Genomic DNA, 16,119 nt, shown 5'->3' with positions numbered 1-16,119 from the left:
GAGCGAGTGGCTGCGTGGTGCTTAGTTGCTGACTGAGGTTAAACCACGACAATGCTCTAACAGCTATAATCCTAGTTACTGCTCTTACAAAATGTTTCTCATTAAATATGTTGCTCAGCTTCTTGGTGTCCTTTTCATCCTGACTGAAGAGGAGGTCTTGAGGGAGTGAAAAGTACAGAAAGAAACCATATAAAGATGGTCTAGCTATCATACATCCATGTTAAGCAATGTAAATTTACAAGTTCACACAGAACTGCTCTTCCTTTCACTTCTTTTGCATCTCTATTTAATCTTTAAAATTCAAATATTCTGGCAGCTAACATCTATCTCTCTTTTTCTATCTTTTACATAGATTAGAAGATCTTTAAGAACCTGTTTTGCTAGATGTTATTGAACACACAGTAAGGTGGATTTTGTATAATCTCAGATAGGATTTCCTAGGACAGAACTGCAAAATGAGTATCAGCCACTTACTTATCATCATGCTCATAAATATTCAGACCCAAAGCATCAACTCCTAGCCACAATTCAGTTCCTTTTTTATTCTTTATTTCAAAATAGTTGACTCCATACATCTCCAAGTCTTGTGCTATCTTAAGGTACTCCATCATAGAATCTTCCCTGATGAAAGAAGAAAAAAATGGCATAGTGTAGACAAATCAGAAGTACATTGTAAGAATAAGGGAACTGCAGAGTAACTAATTAGTGTAAAATTTAGTTAGGAATTAAATATCTCTTCTTTGAAATTCACATGTACATTGATTCAGATACTTGTAGAGCTCTACACCTTAATACCCAAGTACAGTTCAATCACCACTCGTCGTCTTTTCACCCCGTGAGCTAAGGAAATAGTAAGTATATTTTAAAGGCAGGCAACTGCGGACAAAGGCAGTTGGCAACCTTACCAGAAATCATGTAGGTAACCTAACTGGAAACTCAATGCTCACCGCAGCTTTCATGGAAGTTTTTGATAACTGCCTACCCTGACTGGAATAAAAGAAAGCAGTTTCCAAACAAATATAACATCTCCCAAAATACATCCTAATAATAATAACAAAAAAACCCCAACCAACCCCAAACTTAAAGGTCTTGAAACATTTTCTAAGTAATTACCTTAACATTCCCCTGTGCTCTTCATGCCAGTTCTGTATTCTTTCTTCCCACTGTTCTTTTGTCAGTTTGTGCTGTTCTAACACACTGTGAATAGAAGTTGTCGCTATTAAATGACACTGACAACCAATTTAATCTCTTAAAGTTATAAAAGTAAGTTTGGTTACAAAGCCTAACATATGCTTTAATTGAATAAACTTAAACATAACTTCCTATACAGTGCTCATCTTTTTAACCCAAACAGACATAGAAACTTTTTATTTCAACAAATACACTTTTAAAATAGTGTGAAGTAACTTCTTTTTTCCATGGTATTCTGTACTTTTTGTAACATAAAAGTCACACCATGGCATATCTCAACTTTCAGTAAAGTCATAAAATGTAATGTTTGGAACACCTGAAAACGCAGACATATAAAATCCTCATACAACAATGCTGCAAATTAATCTCTAGGTATGTACAGATACACTCAAGCTTTCATTTTGCTGTCGTTTGAAAGAGAAAGTAACACATTAAGACTAGTTTGTTGGGGTTTTGTTTTCTTATAAATAAAATCAGTAGTGAAGCAGTTTCAGAAAACTATTTGAGGTTTATCTACAGCAGGCTGCAATGATGCAATTATGTTTTGACCTACTAGAACTTTCAATGTAGTACTGCAGTAAGAAATCAAATGCATATGATTACTTTATTAGGCTTTAATTCCATGCACCTAGCATTTCAAGCATTCCTAGAGAAATTATTTTAAAGGACAACTTAAAAAAAAGTGACTGGAAAATAATCTTACTAAAGAAGTCAGAACAGTTGTTTTTCTTCCTTTCTCTTTACTCAGGAAAGTAAGGATTTACTACTTTTCCCTACGTTTTTAGCAAAGTACAATAAGGAATAGAGTGAGTGATGCAGAAGATACTAATGCAGTGTTTCTTCTGTTATAGGATCTCTCTGTCACTTGATTTGCTACTCTGCCCTATATCTAGTGAAGCGCACTTTTCAGCGGGAACCATATCACATTTTGATTTGTTTAGTGTGCATCCCTATCAACAGGCTTTCCTCCTCAAAACTGAGGCAGAGGTTTTAGTTTTTGCACCTGCACAAAGCTGATGTGTTCGCAGCTAATTGATACAAGAACATGCAATGACAAGACATCCTTTTTGTTTGTTTGTTTTCTCATCTTTAGCCTTGAATGTAAGCATAAGCCCTAAATATAATACTTACAGAAGCCTGTTACAGAACACACAAAGTAGAACAGCCTGCTTTGGCTGTAATAATCTAAAAGCACCCTGGCAATCATTTACAAGTTTCTATTACATAAAAAAATTAATTCCAAGTCTTCTAGGACAATGTTAATTTATTAAAGAAGTTCTGTAATTAAATCAGGCCTGATTTTTACATTGTGATATTTACATTGTAAGCTGCTTTCCACCATTATTTCTTCTACTCCTCCAGCAGATATTCACAAAATATTCAAAAGCTTTCATAGCAGCATAACATAAAGCTAACAATCAAAAAAAAAAGACAAAACAGCATATTGCAAAATACACGATCCCAGGATTATGTCACCCAAGTGCCCATCTGAAAATAAACGCCCTGCTCCCAAGTTCTTCCTCACAGAATCACAGAATGGTTGAGGTCAGAAGGGACCTCTGAAGTTCATCCTGTCCACCCCTCCTGCTCAAGCAGGGTCACCTACAGCCAGTCACCCAGGACCATGTCTAGACAGCTTTTGAGTATCTCTAAGAAGGGAGACTTCACAGGCTCTCCAGGCAACCTGTGCCAGCGCTCAGTCACCCTCATGGTGACTTGGGCTTTCTTGGGCTTTCCAAATTAAGTTAAGTTTCTACTTCTACAGAAGTTCTTTGCACTTTCCTCTTTCTGAATTGAAAGACACGAGGCAACGGGCACAAGTGAAATACATCTGAACACATCTTTTTTGTTTTATTTCTTTACTGCGAAGGTGGTCAAACACTAGAACAGGTTGCCCAGAGAGGTTGCACAGTGTCCATCCTTGGAAATATTCAAAACCAAACCGAAAAAGGCCCTGAGCAACCTGCTGTAATTAGAATAGAATATTTCAGTTGGAAGGGACCTACAGTGATCATCTAGTCCAACTGCCTGACCACTTCAGGGCTGACCAAGAGTTAAAGCATGTTATTAAGGGCATTGTCCAAATGACTCCAACACTGACCAGCAAGGGGCATCAGCTACCCCTCTAGGTGACTCTACTTTGAGCAGCGGGACTAGACTTCAGAGCTTCCCTTCCAACCTCAAATGATTCTGTTTCTATGATATCCTCAACAAAGCTGGCAATGTCTTTGGCGATAGCCATCTCGTCATTTGGTCCCCTCCATTCTCTCGTCACATGCAACTGATGAAACATCACTAGCAGATATGTAAGGATTGTTGCAACAGAATTAACTCAGCAAGGACTTGATGCCTTGTTGCTACCCAGCTCATAGTTTTGAGCCAAAAGATATGCAGTAGTTTTGACAGGTGAACGTTAAGACACTCTAATTAACGGGAATTGCAAATCTTTTCTCAACTTTTTCAGTAAAATTTTGCAAAGCTAGTCTACTTTGGGAAACAAGTAAGTATTTTTGACATTATTGTTGTATCGTTCTGAAGTATTTTTATGATGTATTTGTTAGTTTTCTGGCAAATCTCCTGGTGACAGGAGGCAAAACAGGAATAATTGTTAGAATGAATACAAAAGCTATGTGCTCACTCACTGCAGACTGGCACACAAATAGTTGAAAGCATATGCTGGGAAATCATCTGAACATTTGTCTACTGAAAAGGAGCATCTTAAGTATTTGAGTTTGTGTCATACACAAGCACTCCAGTGTTCACAGGCTGTCATCATACTGAGCAAAACCCAAGATTTGTGAACTAACATATCCAGTAATGACAGTTTTACTGATGCTATATCTCCCTGCCTTCCTAACAAAGGGTATTTTTTAGAAAGAAGTATAGACTTCACTGTCGCAAGAAGGAAGTAAACAGCCAAAACCAATCTCTTAGCCAGGATTTTTAAAAATCTGAAACATTTCCAGAAATATTTCTTTCAACACTTCACCATAATCCTTTTAAATGCTTTTCTGCTTGCTAGAAAATTCTCAAGCTTAGTTGTACTAGTGAGTTTCCACTCTTAGTTTTCAAACTAAAGAGATAAACCATATGACTTTTAAAGAAACCTCAAGTTATTCCATGGCTCTCATTTCATTGAGGATGCATTAAAGTTACATATTTAGTAAGCACACATTTGTCCACTATACATCACTATGGATTCATCTACACTAACAAAATTGTCTAACTTTGTACGTTTGTGTTGCAATGCTTCTCTTGCTGCCAATACATGCCAGGAGCATGGTTTCAGTTGTGTAAAGAAACAGAACTACAATCTTGGCGGTTACTTTTCCTAACCACTTAGATGAGTGACTGATACAAGAGTTTACACTCAACAGCAATGGCAACAATTTAGTTCCTAAATTTTCTGTCCAGGCTAGAATTTTTCTGCAATATATTTTATTTGCAATATCCTTTATAATTATTTTCAGGAAATTATTATCATTTAAGTGTACAAAAACCATCAAGAACTGAAGAAAAGTAGTGAGTATCAAATGAATCTTAGTGACTTCTAATTTAGAGTATTTTAATTTAGCAGAAGCAAGCCTCCAGAAACATTAGATCATTTTAGAGTACTCTGGAAATTTGTTCAACTAAATATGTGCAGATGCTTATGGACAGGACAGGAAATAGGTCTCAAGAAACCCATGGTTTGTGATGCTTCTTTGTTATTTAGAGTCTAAATTAGGATCTTTGAATTTTACTAGCAAGACATGCACTCTTAAGAAAGCTACCATTAAATGTACATTATCACTTAATTTTTTAGTTAGAAAAAAATGTGCTGTAACCACATTCATATGCAGCAGATGATGCAAAAACAGTCTCACTCACCGCTGAGGGAGAAGTCTGTCGTTGGCTAGGTAGCCTAGTTTATGTATCTCCTTACTGTAATCTCCATACTTGGACTGGACAGCGTAAGAAGCCAGAAGAACTGCAGTTTCTGGTGGGCAATATATTTCATCATTTAAGATCGCTTCTTTGACTTGCAGGAAAAAAAGTCTCTGAGTTATTTCCTGAATTAATTCTTCAGATACATCCTCTGGAAAAAACTTGGCCCTGAACTTAAATTGCAAAGGATTTTCTTTCCTTACATCTTGCTGTGTTACCTGAGGCAGAGGAATAAAGAAAAAAACAAAAAGACCACTAAATGGTGTATTAAATACAAGTAACTCAGCAGTAATGAACTCTTTAGCTCCTCTACACTGAAATCCAGTGCTTTCTGACAAGCCCACTGTGGAACTCACTAAAGGTTCACATGGCACTGAACCAAGTACACCAATTTGGATAAATCAGACAATTCTGAAATACTACTCAAAGGCTGTTTAAGAGGGGTTTTTTTGTAGGCTTGTGTGAATTTGTACTTATCACAATAAAGATCTGGAAAAAAAGAAGTTGTAATATATATTAAAAAAAAAAAATCAAAACTATATCCAAGGATGAATTGCAGGAAGTAACAAATCAGGGTCTAACACGGTTTCTTTAGCAAGAACTACAGCACATTTCTTCAATGTAAGTGTAAAGTTGGATTCTTTTAAAAGTCTTTGAACTATTGAACTAAATACATGTGCTTTGTTCCTGTGCAAAAAACAATTCCATTAATCACATTATTTTTCTAGAATGGATAAGCCTTATAATCATGATTTCTGTGAAGAGATCAGCTGTGGTCATAAAAGTTTTAAGTGTCTACTTCAAATTTCAACAAAAACTCATTTTTATGTAGAATTTTCCATTTCATTTGGGCTCAGCTGTCAGCACCGATTATGACTAAAGCAAAAACATTCAAAATTAAACTAATTTTAATTTCAAATAATACAGTGATTTTAAAAGGTACATTAATAATAAAATAAATCTCATACATCCCAATTCCTCAAGCACTTTATTACACGTTTAATTTTATGTGCACTAGTAGTCCCTCTAGAACTTCTTCACTATGCATGAAATGATGCATCAGTTTGCTTGACTTGTAGCTAGTATCAACAACTGTAAATATAATGCAACCATTTAATCACGTATGTAAGGCAGCATAAGTGCTATAGTCAACATTTCAGATGTCAATTTTAAAAGTTTTGCTTGCTTTTCATTATTGTCCATCTGCTTCTGATTTACATACACAGTATTTCACTTTAATCTCACCAGTGAACAATTAGTTGCACTCTTGCCATAATAAAACCTTATCTGCACATCTATTCTGTGATTTATCAGATCTTATCTGTATTTACCACAAATATTTAAAGAGTAACTTACAAGTTAGAGCCAGTTTATGATGACACATTTAAGAATCAAATGTTACAAGCTTTTAAAAATAGATAGATAACTGCCTTAAGACAAAGTTAAAGAAATTAGCACACCCTTGCTGCTCCTGAACTGCACCAGCAACTTAACTGGCTACAGACTTTCATAGAGCAATGTGTTCGGTATTTTTTGCAAATGAAGCACTAAATCCTGTAGTCTCCAACCACTGGAGGCAAGTCATTAGGGCTAACAAAATATTTGTAGCACTACAACATTTATTGCATATGAAACAAGACACATATGAAATTCCAGGAGACAGCTTTGGTGGTTAGCAGGTTTAACTTACTGGGTTTACCACAGAGGAGAAGGAAAAATTATATAAGTGCAGACAGTGGGACTTGCTCCTAAAAACCTCCCAATTTACCTCCTGAAGATAAAAAAGGTATTCTTGATTAAGTTGAACTCAAAAAAATCTGTTTATTCTAAACAGTGCCATTAATAACCTGACAGCCAATATTAAAATAAAAAGTGACCATTCAAATTCATAAATAGAATTTAAACTAAAATGACCTGGTTCCCAATAGCTGGGAGACACAAGGTGCTCAGTGCTGTTGGGGAAAAAGACAACAAAAATAATCCTACAATCTACCTATTAGATACCTAAACAGAAGTTTAGGAGCCTATTATTGGTGCCTTGTTTAAAGATCTATAGCTGTATACATACAGATTCCTGAAGCTCAAATACTTCACACACACACACCCCCAACTGTAAAACATTTATTCTATTATATTTTGCTACCTGAAAACAGGACAATCATATGAATTTAAGTTTTCCTAACGCATGCATCACCATGGCACTGGAAATACAGGAAACGGTATCTCCTTCTCAAATTAAGTGTTGATGCAGCTTTGCATATTCTTTTATAACTAACCAAACTTAACACTGTATTTTGTCATTTAAAGCAAATGAAAAGCAACTTTTCAACTAAATTTGAAGCCAGCTATATCTCACCTACAACATTAATGCAGCAAGACTTATAAAAGTATATTTCAAACTGTACACTTGCCTAAATATTAGGGAATTGTTACCTTTTTATTTAGCTTCAGCCAAGTTGAGTAGCCTTTGCTGTCCACATACTGTAGCCCAAAAAACCAGACTTCACGAAGACCAACAGTTTTCACCACCTAAAGATAAATGATCCATAATCGTCAGTACTCACTACAACAGGATTTTTTTTTTTTATGGTAATTAAGCTACAGAAACCATCTCAAACTGAAATGTAATCAAGTTTTAAAAGAAAAAAAAATTAAAATAGTAGCAAAACACCAGGTTCAGGGAAGCATTCACCTCAGAGTTCTAAATAAACTCAAACACCATGTTGCCAAACTACCAACTGGAGTGTGCAAGCTTACTGCATGCATCAAACTCAGCACCTGAGGAATACAAGGTAGCAAACAGGACCCTGATATTTGAAAGCAGGTCTGGGAAGTGATCTGTATACCTACAGACAATTAAGTCCACTTGAACAGAAGACAACTGGTGAAACTATAATAAAGAATACTACTTGTGGACAAGTATGAGGTAATGAGGATGAATCACCTCCTTCAAATATTTTTGAGATCTTCTAAGAGTTAATGATAAAAGGGATAAGGATGATCTAGCTGATAAATCATGCATGGATTTCATTTAAGATTCCTGATCAGGTCTATCACCAACGGCTACTGAAAAAACCAAAATTGTCCTTGAGTAGAGGGAAGGTCTTTTTATGGACAGACTAGTTAAAAAGAAAGAAAAAACTAAACAAACTGTTCTCACAACAGACTTGTAGTGTAACCACTAGGGAAGTCCCCCAGAACTTCATATGTGATCTGCAAAAAAGGATTAAACTGATGTGACAAAATCTGCTGTAGAAAACCTTCCATAAAGATCTGTGAATTAACAGTAAAAAGGAAGATGAACCTCAATAAAAGATGATATTTAATAAAAACAAAATACTGTATGTAAGAGAATACAATTTTAATTATGTGAACAAAGTTCTCTTAAAGGAAAGAAGCAACCAAGCCGTTATATTACTATATACGTCTATGGTATTCCCAAATCTCTAATACTACATATGGACTGGTCACATCAACTTAAAGGATGCTGCAGCACTGAAAATGTTTCAGAAACGTTGAAAAGAATGATCCGTGACATGGAACATTTTCTGCATAGCTAAGACGAGAACTAAGGCTACTGACAGAAAAATGAGGAAACAAAAAATATGATACAGGTCTATAAAACTTGCATGGCATGTAGAAGGAAAATAGAGAATGATTATTCATTATTTCTCATAATGCAAGAATTAAAAGAATCAACAGAAATCATTAGATAGCAGGTTCAAAGCAAACAAAAGAAGCACTTTTACTACACAGGGTATAATGAAACTGTGGAACTATCTTACAAGTCTTTTGCACAGTAAAAGTATATGTGGATTCAATAAGCAATTAATCAGAAAGGTCCAGCAAAGATTATTAAATAACTGTAAACTCCGGCTCCAAAAGATCCAGTATGGCAGTACTTACGTATGTTCTCGGGTTGCACCGTGCTGGCAAGCTGGTTTACTGAAGGCTGTTTTATGGAAGCATTCAGATGCATATCAAGTAAATAGAATTTTACACATAGATCCTCCTCCATTTTAAAGTAGTATTATTGGGTTGCAAAATTAAGATTTTGAAAATTAGGAAATGTCACAAGATAGCTGTGCAAACTTACTTCTGATGCCTTGAATGATTGTGAAGTAATAATACAAATATGCAAATGCACCTTTTTTCCTCCTCTACCCTTTCACCTTCAAGCTCCAAAGCACAGAATGGACAATGTTCATGGATCCAACCCGATTCCTTTAGTGAGAAGCTATTTTCTCTAGGATTCCTGCATCATTTACTTTAGAACGTAAGAAATGTTAAGAACAAGTTTATGTTACTAGTATGGTCCTGAGTAACATTAAATTTGGTGTCCCAACACAGAAATTTCAGACCTGCTGCTTCTTTTGGCACAGATCTCCTACATGATGCTGATCAAACTACTTATGTCTTTATCAGATGACTCCAAGAATGTTCTTTACTTTGCAGCTGTCCAAGCTGAGCCTTTGTACCTGATCAGATCTCTGAGCTGCAAAAGTCAGTAAGAACTGCAGATGCTCAACAGCTCTGCCCATAAGGCATAAGGAGACAAGTGCTTATGCTCACGTCAAAACATTTTGCTCTCACCAGCTAACTATGCCCTACAACCAAGATGCACATTAAATACAGACAACTTGTCTACTGCAATGCAGTTACACATGCTTGCAAATCAGCACTAAAAACAGCTTACACATTAGCCTGTTTTATTTCAGACTCCACAAATAAGGAACGAGCATCGTCTATCACTGCCTCTCAGCTCAAAAGAAAGAAAAAAAACTCTGAAGCTCTGTACCAAGATAATATAAGCGCTTATGCACTGCAGTAGCGTGATATGAAAAGTAAGTACAGAATGAGAAACTTAGGAGTTTGATTCTGGCTCAAAAGATTCATTAAGTGGCTTCAAGGCAAGTCTTCATCACATCTGTAAAACAGATTTATCCACCATCACATCCTACAACTTGACTATTAATAGGCAATAAAAACTTCTTGGAGAAGAAAAGCAACCACAGCAATAGACATGTTTTGGCAAATCAAAACATGCACATAAAGACAACCTAGCAAGAATTTCACTGAGTCAGTTTCCGAAAGATCGTAAGGGAGGCTTCCAAGATATCTGGAAAGGACAGTGGGGTATAACTTGAAATAAAGGAGACAACCCTCCCATTCTTTCTGAATGGCAACTACAGTAAACTAGAGGTACTGATGCTCACTGCTAACACCCTATTGCAAACAACAAAACAGAACAACCCCCACCATTACCACCAATGTGTGGAAACACACCCACCACAGGGTTCTTCCTTTTCTAGGGAAGTTATAGATGCTAAATTGGTTGACTAAAGGAGGACAGATACCCTCTTGTCCATTCTGACAACTGACAGGATAGACAGAAGGATTAACAATAAATATGTTAAGACACCTTCTGAAATATGAGCCTTCTGAAATATGAGTAATTTAAAAAAAAAAAAAAAAAAAAAAAAAAAAAAAAAAAAAAAAAAAAAAAAAGGTTTGTGCAATAAATTAGAACTATACTGAGTTTCACAATGGAAGAGAAAAGACAAAGCCACAGACGTCAAATGCTGAATTCTTGTCTGCTAGCAGATGAAGATGATGAAAACACAGACATGGAATGGGAAACAAATCAACAACTCTAGAAAATACCAATTAAAAGCTTAAAAGAACCACTGACTGAGAAAAAGGACAAGTTGTTCACCAAAAACAGAGGAGCACTAGACAACAGCTAAATTCATGGAGAGGTTATTTTCTGCAAGCAATAACCAACAAGTCTACTGTCATGTCCACTATTTCTGCATAAACCTTGAAGGCCAATCCTCTCAATAACAGTGCTATTCAATTATCTTTCTATAAAGAAACAGCGTAACTTTTGTCTGAAAATTTCAGCCTGGTTTTGCAACACAGTTCAGCTCGATGTTACTCTGTGGAACTCACATATGAATTTAAGATCAGGCTGAAAATGCTTCTCTCCTCACACACAACTGTGCTGGTTGATTTTGCTTGACCTAACAATTTTTCAATTTAAACTTCCAGAAGTTGATTGTAAGAGCTGGTGAGATGTCAAAAGCCACACAGTGAATTGAGGAACAAAGTTGAAGAGAGCATGAAAAAGAATTCGGAGCTGTATCTTTGTTCCCTGTTTGTGAATGCCCCAATTTGGATGAACCTGATTACCTGGGCACAAGACATTACACAGCAGAATGTCACCCCACCCAATACTGCAGGGCAGAAGATAGCAAAGGTTGGCAAAAGACAAGTAACAGCTTGAGGCTTCTGTGCCACAAAATACCATACTTTTTATTTGATGGTGGTGTTGGTTAGACAAAAAGCAGGACAGCCCCTTTCTTCAAGAAGTCTTTGTAAGAGTCATGAAGTCTATTCCTATGTAGAGGCTGAAGATATACTGCTACTGATGTTAGAGAAAGGGGTGGGGGTAGAAGTGTTAAGAGTCAGGCAGTCATTTAAAACAAAAATTGCAAATGAAATTTCTTTCCTCTAAAAGAAAAAGCTCAGTGTTACAAAACAATAAACATTCTCCTCTTTTCAACTTATATACTAAGACATTTAATCGACTCTTAAAGGTCAATTACAAGTTTAAGAGTTCTTAAAGAACTCTTTCAATGCGTTACTTTCTCTTAATACCCATCATTACATACTTTAAGCATCTACAGTGGAGTGAACAGAAGTGACAGTTCTACTAGACATAATTGTTGACACAGTTAAACTGTTTTTGAAGAGGCATTTTGAATATTTCTGCATTTTTAACTAAATGCATGCATCTTGGATCTAGATAATATAACAGATTTATTGGTTTCTCAAGGAAAAACGAAACAACACATTGACAAGCTTCTATTCTTAACATTTTCTAGAACACTCCACAACCTAGATAAAAAAAATTGTTTCAAGATTCTGATGGCTAACATCACATGAAATGAATGATTTCTTAAAAAGGACTGTTCTCACATTCATTTAGCCCGTTTGACTGGTGTATGACAGATACTATCAAGTGAGAATGTGTAGTTCTGATGGGTCTGCTATCCATAAGCACATTAAACTCATCATTTTCACTTTTCCACTTGGTTTTTTGGGTTTTTTTTTTGTTTTTTGGGGGTTTTTTTGGTTTGTTTTTTTTTTTGTTTTTTAACTTAAATGTCAAACTGGATCCTAGGACAACATTACTTTTCTAACATTCGGGAAGTGAAAAAGTATCTACAGCTTCCATGCTTGGAAAAAAAAAAAAAAGATGTTTGCTTTCTTTAATGAACTTCTATTGTTACATTCATTATTAAAGAGTGAGGGCTATATAAATTTCTCATACACATAATTCTAACAATTATATTACAGTTGCTACTATAATGTGATTAGACATAAAAAATACCATTAATTTCAAAGCAGTTCTATATGCATGATTCAACTGAAGCCTCACTGTTAACCTATTTACACAGAGCTGTCTTTGAATTTAATACATTCCATGAGAAGTAATTAGGAAGTTCAAACTAACTGAAAGCATAGCTTAGATAATGTAAGGAAAAACACAATCTATACATGAGAACACTTCCGCTTTCTCAAACTATGCCTTAATACCCACAATAGTTTTATGTGTTTGTACACATACATAGACACACATATAAGTTACCTGATCAAAGAGCTGCTTGCCTGTTGTATTGGGCTGGATGGCAAATTCCAACTCTGCATCCATTGTGGTTACTCTGACATTGATCTAGACAAAAGAAAGAAATACTTAAATCATACTGTAACAGTGTAATGCTCCCATATACCGTGATTAGCCTGTAAGAAACAATATATGGTAAGTAAGCGCAACAATTTTAATGGTCTTGTATACACACAGAACACAGCAGATATAAAAATGGAAAATTTGAATCTGCAAAAAATCTCATCTTTTATTTAGTATAAAAGCATATTCAGGATAATATTTAACACCAGGTTTGAAGGTCAAACCAGGGAACAAAGTTCAAAATCAATTCAATGGGATAGCTGACCTGTCTACTGAACACTCAAAGAACACTGGGACATTCAGCAACTGGGCATTATCTTTCAGTGGGCTTCACAAATGTGTGCAAAAGAGAAAGTTCCTAGTCATATACACTATCATTTTAAGGTATTGATACTTGGCAATATAAAAAGACAAGCAGCCTCCTGCCCTGCCATTTCTAAAATTAAGAGGCTCAGCAGTCTTGTAGTATAGAGGACTAGAGCTTGTAGACCTCAGGACAGACTAATAGCAGATTTTTCATCAATGGAAGGAGGAACTATAGAAGTTAGCTCCCTTAATACTGATCCCATTTAATTCCCTTACTACAAGACTGAAAAACCACCGCTACTCAATGAACTTCTTTCTCCTGAAATAGAGGACCATTTTCCAGACGACTGCTGACAGCCACTGTTTTTATTTGTTCTAAAACAAGCAGTCAGATATTCCAGGAGATATCTGGACGCCTACCTTACTTGGAAGTACAACAGTCTGTTCCAATTTCTCTTCAACTGGTACACACAGGAGTGAGAATTTTCATGAAACAGAGCAAAGTACTAAACACACAGTACTGTCTTCTCACTGTTAAAATGGTCCTCCATTCCTACTGCCAGGGTATCACATTGTATTTATCTTTAGTGAATAGGAATATAAAGTGTTAAAGGTCAATTCTACTTTGCTATAAATTCAAAAACCAGAAACAGGAAACTTATTTAAGGCACACAGATATATTCTAATTTCTCTCTCTCTACTATAAAATATGGAACAGGAATAAATTAGGACTTGTATAATAGGTTCTTACACTACTTGATCCATGCCTGTGTAAACCATTTCCATTAACTATTTCCCTAATTTTACCACCAGGTGGAATACTTTGAAAAGTGAGTCTGGAAGAATCTCTGCAAGACAAAACACAGAAGAGATCTAAGGTACGAAAAAGAAAACTGGATAGAAGTTAGTCCCTGTGCAACAAATTGTGCTTGTTCACTCCTTTCTTTCGTGTCAAGGTAAACAACTTTGGGCATGAGCTGGATACACAAGACAAGAGTAGTGGGAATCTGAGGACCTCTAGGTTATAGACCTGCAAACAAGGACGATAGCAGGGGGTTAGCAAACTTTTTTTGTGTGCAAACACTGATAAAGAACAAGAGTTGAAGGCTTTGGAGTAAAACATAGTAAACTTATTGCAAAAAAAAAATAATTAGAGGGTGTGCGTCAGGAGAAGGGAAAAGAGGCTTTTTCTGTAGATTCTCTCACTCTGCCCATTTTGAGAGAAAAAAATTGCTTATTCTCTAACAGAACAACTCATTTTAAATGGTAGGTCTAACTCACTGCCAGTTCCACTGGTTTAAGTGTGTGGGGTTGCCCCTTAATTATAAGTTAATTTTTTTAAAGCAGTTTTTCAATTTTAAAAATGAAGCCTGCTTTAAGGCAGCTACAAGTAAGGAAGTTACATGGCATAAGGCTAAAATGTAACTTTATTAAATGCCAAGGCACTCTGTTACATAACAGCAGCATTGCCAAAACGAGAAGCATCACAGAAGATCTACAAAGCGCAGCAAATTCAGCTAATTGCAGCAGACTTTTTAGAGTTGCAGCAGAAACTTCATAAATATCCTTGTAACAAATGTCATCTTCTACAAATGCAAGAATTACTGCCTGAAAAATCTATATCCCTCACAAGAACTAAAATACTCTTTTATATAAAATAATAGAGGCAAACAACACAGCCTGTAGATTCTGTTAGCTTCTGGATGTTACTGCCTCAAATAAAAGCAGAGTGCTGTAGGAGTACACAGCTGCTACATCTGCGATAGATACAAATACACATTAGGAGTACCTGGACACTTATAGGCATTACAGTAACTGCTTAAGTCTTCACCAATTTTCTTTTTCTTTGAACTTCTGATTAACAGATCACCCAACTGCTAATTAATATTTACACTTTCAGTTCTACTAAGAAAGTCACAAATTAAATGATAGCAATATTAAAATGTTACCTTTTATGATATGAGTTATTTAAGAAGAGACTTACGAAAGTAACATTACACTTGATCGTTTTCCTTCTGAAGACATCTGGACTGACTTAGATTTCTGGCATACAAATACTGAGCTTTTACAACCTTATAACATTGTTTCACAGCTTCAGTTATTTCTGGGCATGGAAAATAAGGAGGTTACTTTTGGCAAAACCCGAGACTGAGCTCAGAAGGTTTACTTATCTATCCAAACCTTGATATCACAGCACGCTCTCAACAAAATCAGACCTCTAGTGTCAGTTGTGTTGTCTGTAAAATAAAGCTAACCAACTACATTAAGAAGAGTCATGGGGGAAGTTTCCACATTATAAATAATGCAGGGAATTGAGAAAACGCAGGCAGAGAAAGCCCAGTAAACCACGACAAAGGCCCAGTAAATTCAGCAATGGACTGTCACTCATGTAATCTGCTGTTGGGTATCCAGCTACTTTGAAGCAACACTCCTAATGTGACATTGGTGACAGGGGGAAATTATCTGAACCACAAATTATGAAGACAGACACTAATCTGAACATAATTACTCTGAACCGACTTTACCACATGAATACGGAAACAGGAAGGAGCTCTTGTGATGGTGACAAGAGAAATGTATGAAGGTTTCCTGTAGCAAGTGTTGGAAGGCTACCACTACTCATACCACAAGACCCATTAATGCCTGCTTTTCAGTCCTGCTCTCACCAGGATTACACATCTTCCTTCAAACTTCAGAAACTATGACAAAGCACCAGACAAGACTTAGCCAATTACTTCAGCTGCTCAGTCGTGAGACACATCCCGTTCTGCTGTGCACAGGCTCAGGGTAAGAGCTCAACAAGCCTCATTTGGTATATCCGTATGTCATTTTGACTGAACTCTGAGTACACGCCTTCTAAGGATCCTACTCTGGTAAACTAATCAAGAAACTCTCTAGGTGGTTCTGCAAGTCATAGGAGCATGCCTGAGCAACATCCTTTT

The 16,119-nt window shown here is 36.1% G+C and overlaps 1 protein-coding gene across 1 annotated transcript in view; it reads right to left on the bottom strand.

Annotated features, from left to right (window-relative positions):
- RDX (radixin) overlaps positions 1–16,119 on the bottom strand; it is a 39,579-nt gene that overhangs the window by 11,020 nt on the left and 12,440 nt on the right. The window contains exons 3-7 of the mRNA XM_009282613.2: positions 12,773–12,856; positions 7,552–7,647; positions 5,062–5,336; positions 1,114–1,197; positions 475–621 (exon numbers count right to left, since the gene is read on the bottom strand). Of these exons, the coding sequence (XP_009280888.1) occupies positions 475–621; positions 1,114–1,197; positions 5,062–5,336; positions 7,552–7,647; positions 12,773–12,856 (686 nt within the window). The remainder of the gene's footprint in view (positions 1–474; positions 622–1,113; positions 1,198–5,061; positions 5,337–7,551; positions 7,648–12,772; positions 12,857–16,119) is intronic.

Source organism: Aptenodytes forsteri, unplaced genomic scaffold (assembly GCF_000699145.1).
Source record: "Aptenodytes forsteri isolate BGI_AS27 unplaced genomic scaffold, ASM69914v1 Scaffold294, whole genome shotgun sequence".
Classification (NCBI taxonomy): Eukaryota; Metazoa; Chordata; class Aves; order Sphenisciformes; family Spheniscidae; genus Aptenodytes; species Aptenodytes forsteri.
The sequence above is the reverse complement of the archived record's forward strand: the minus strand, read 5'-3'. Positions and strand labels throughout refer to the sequence as shown.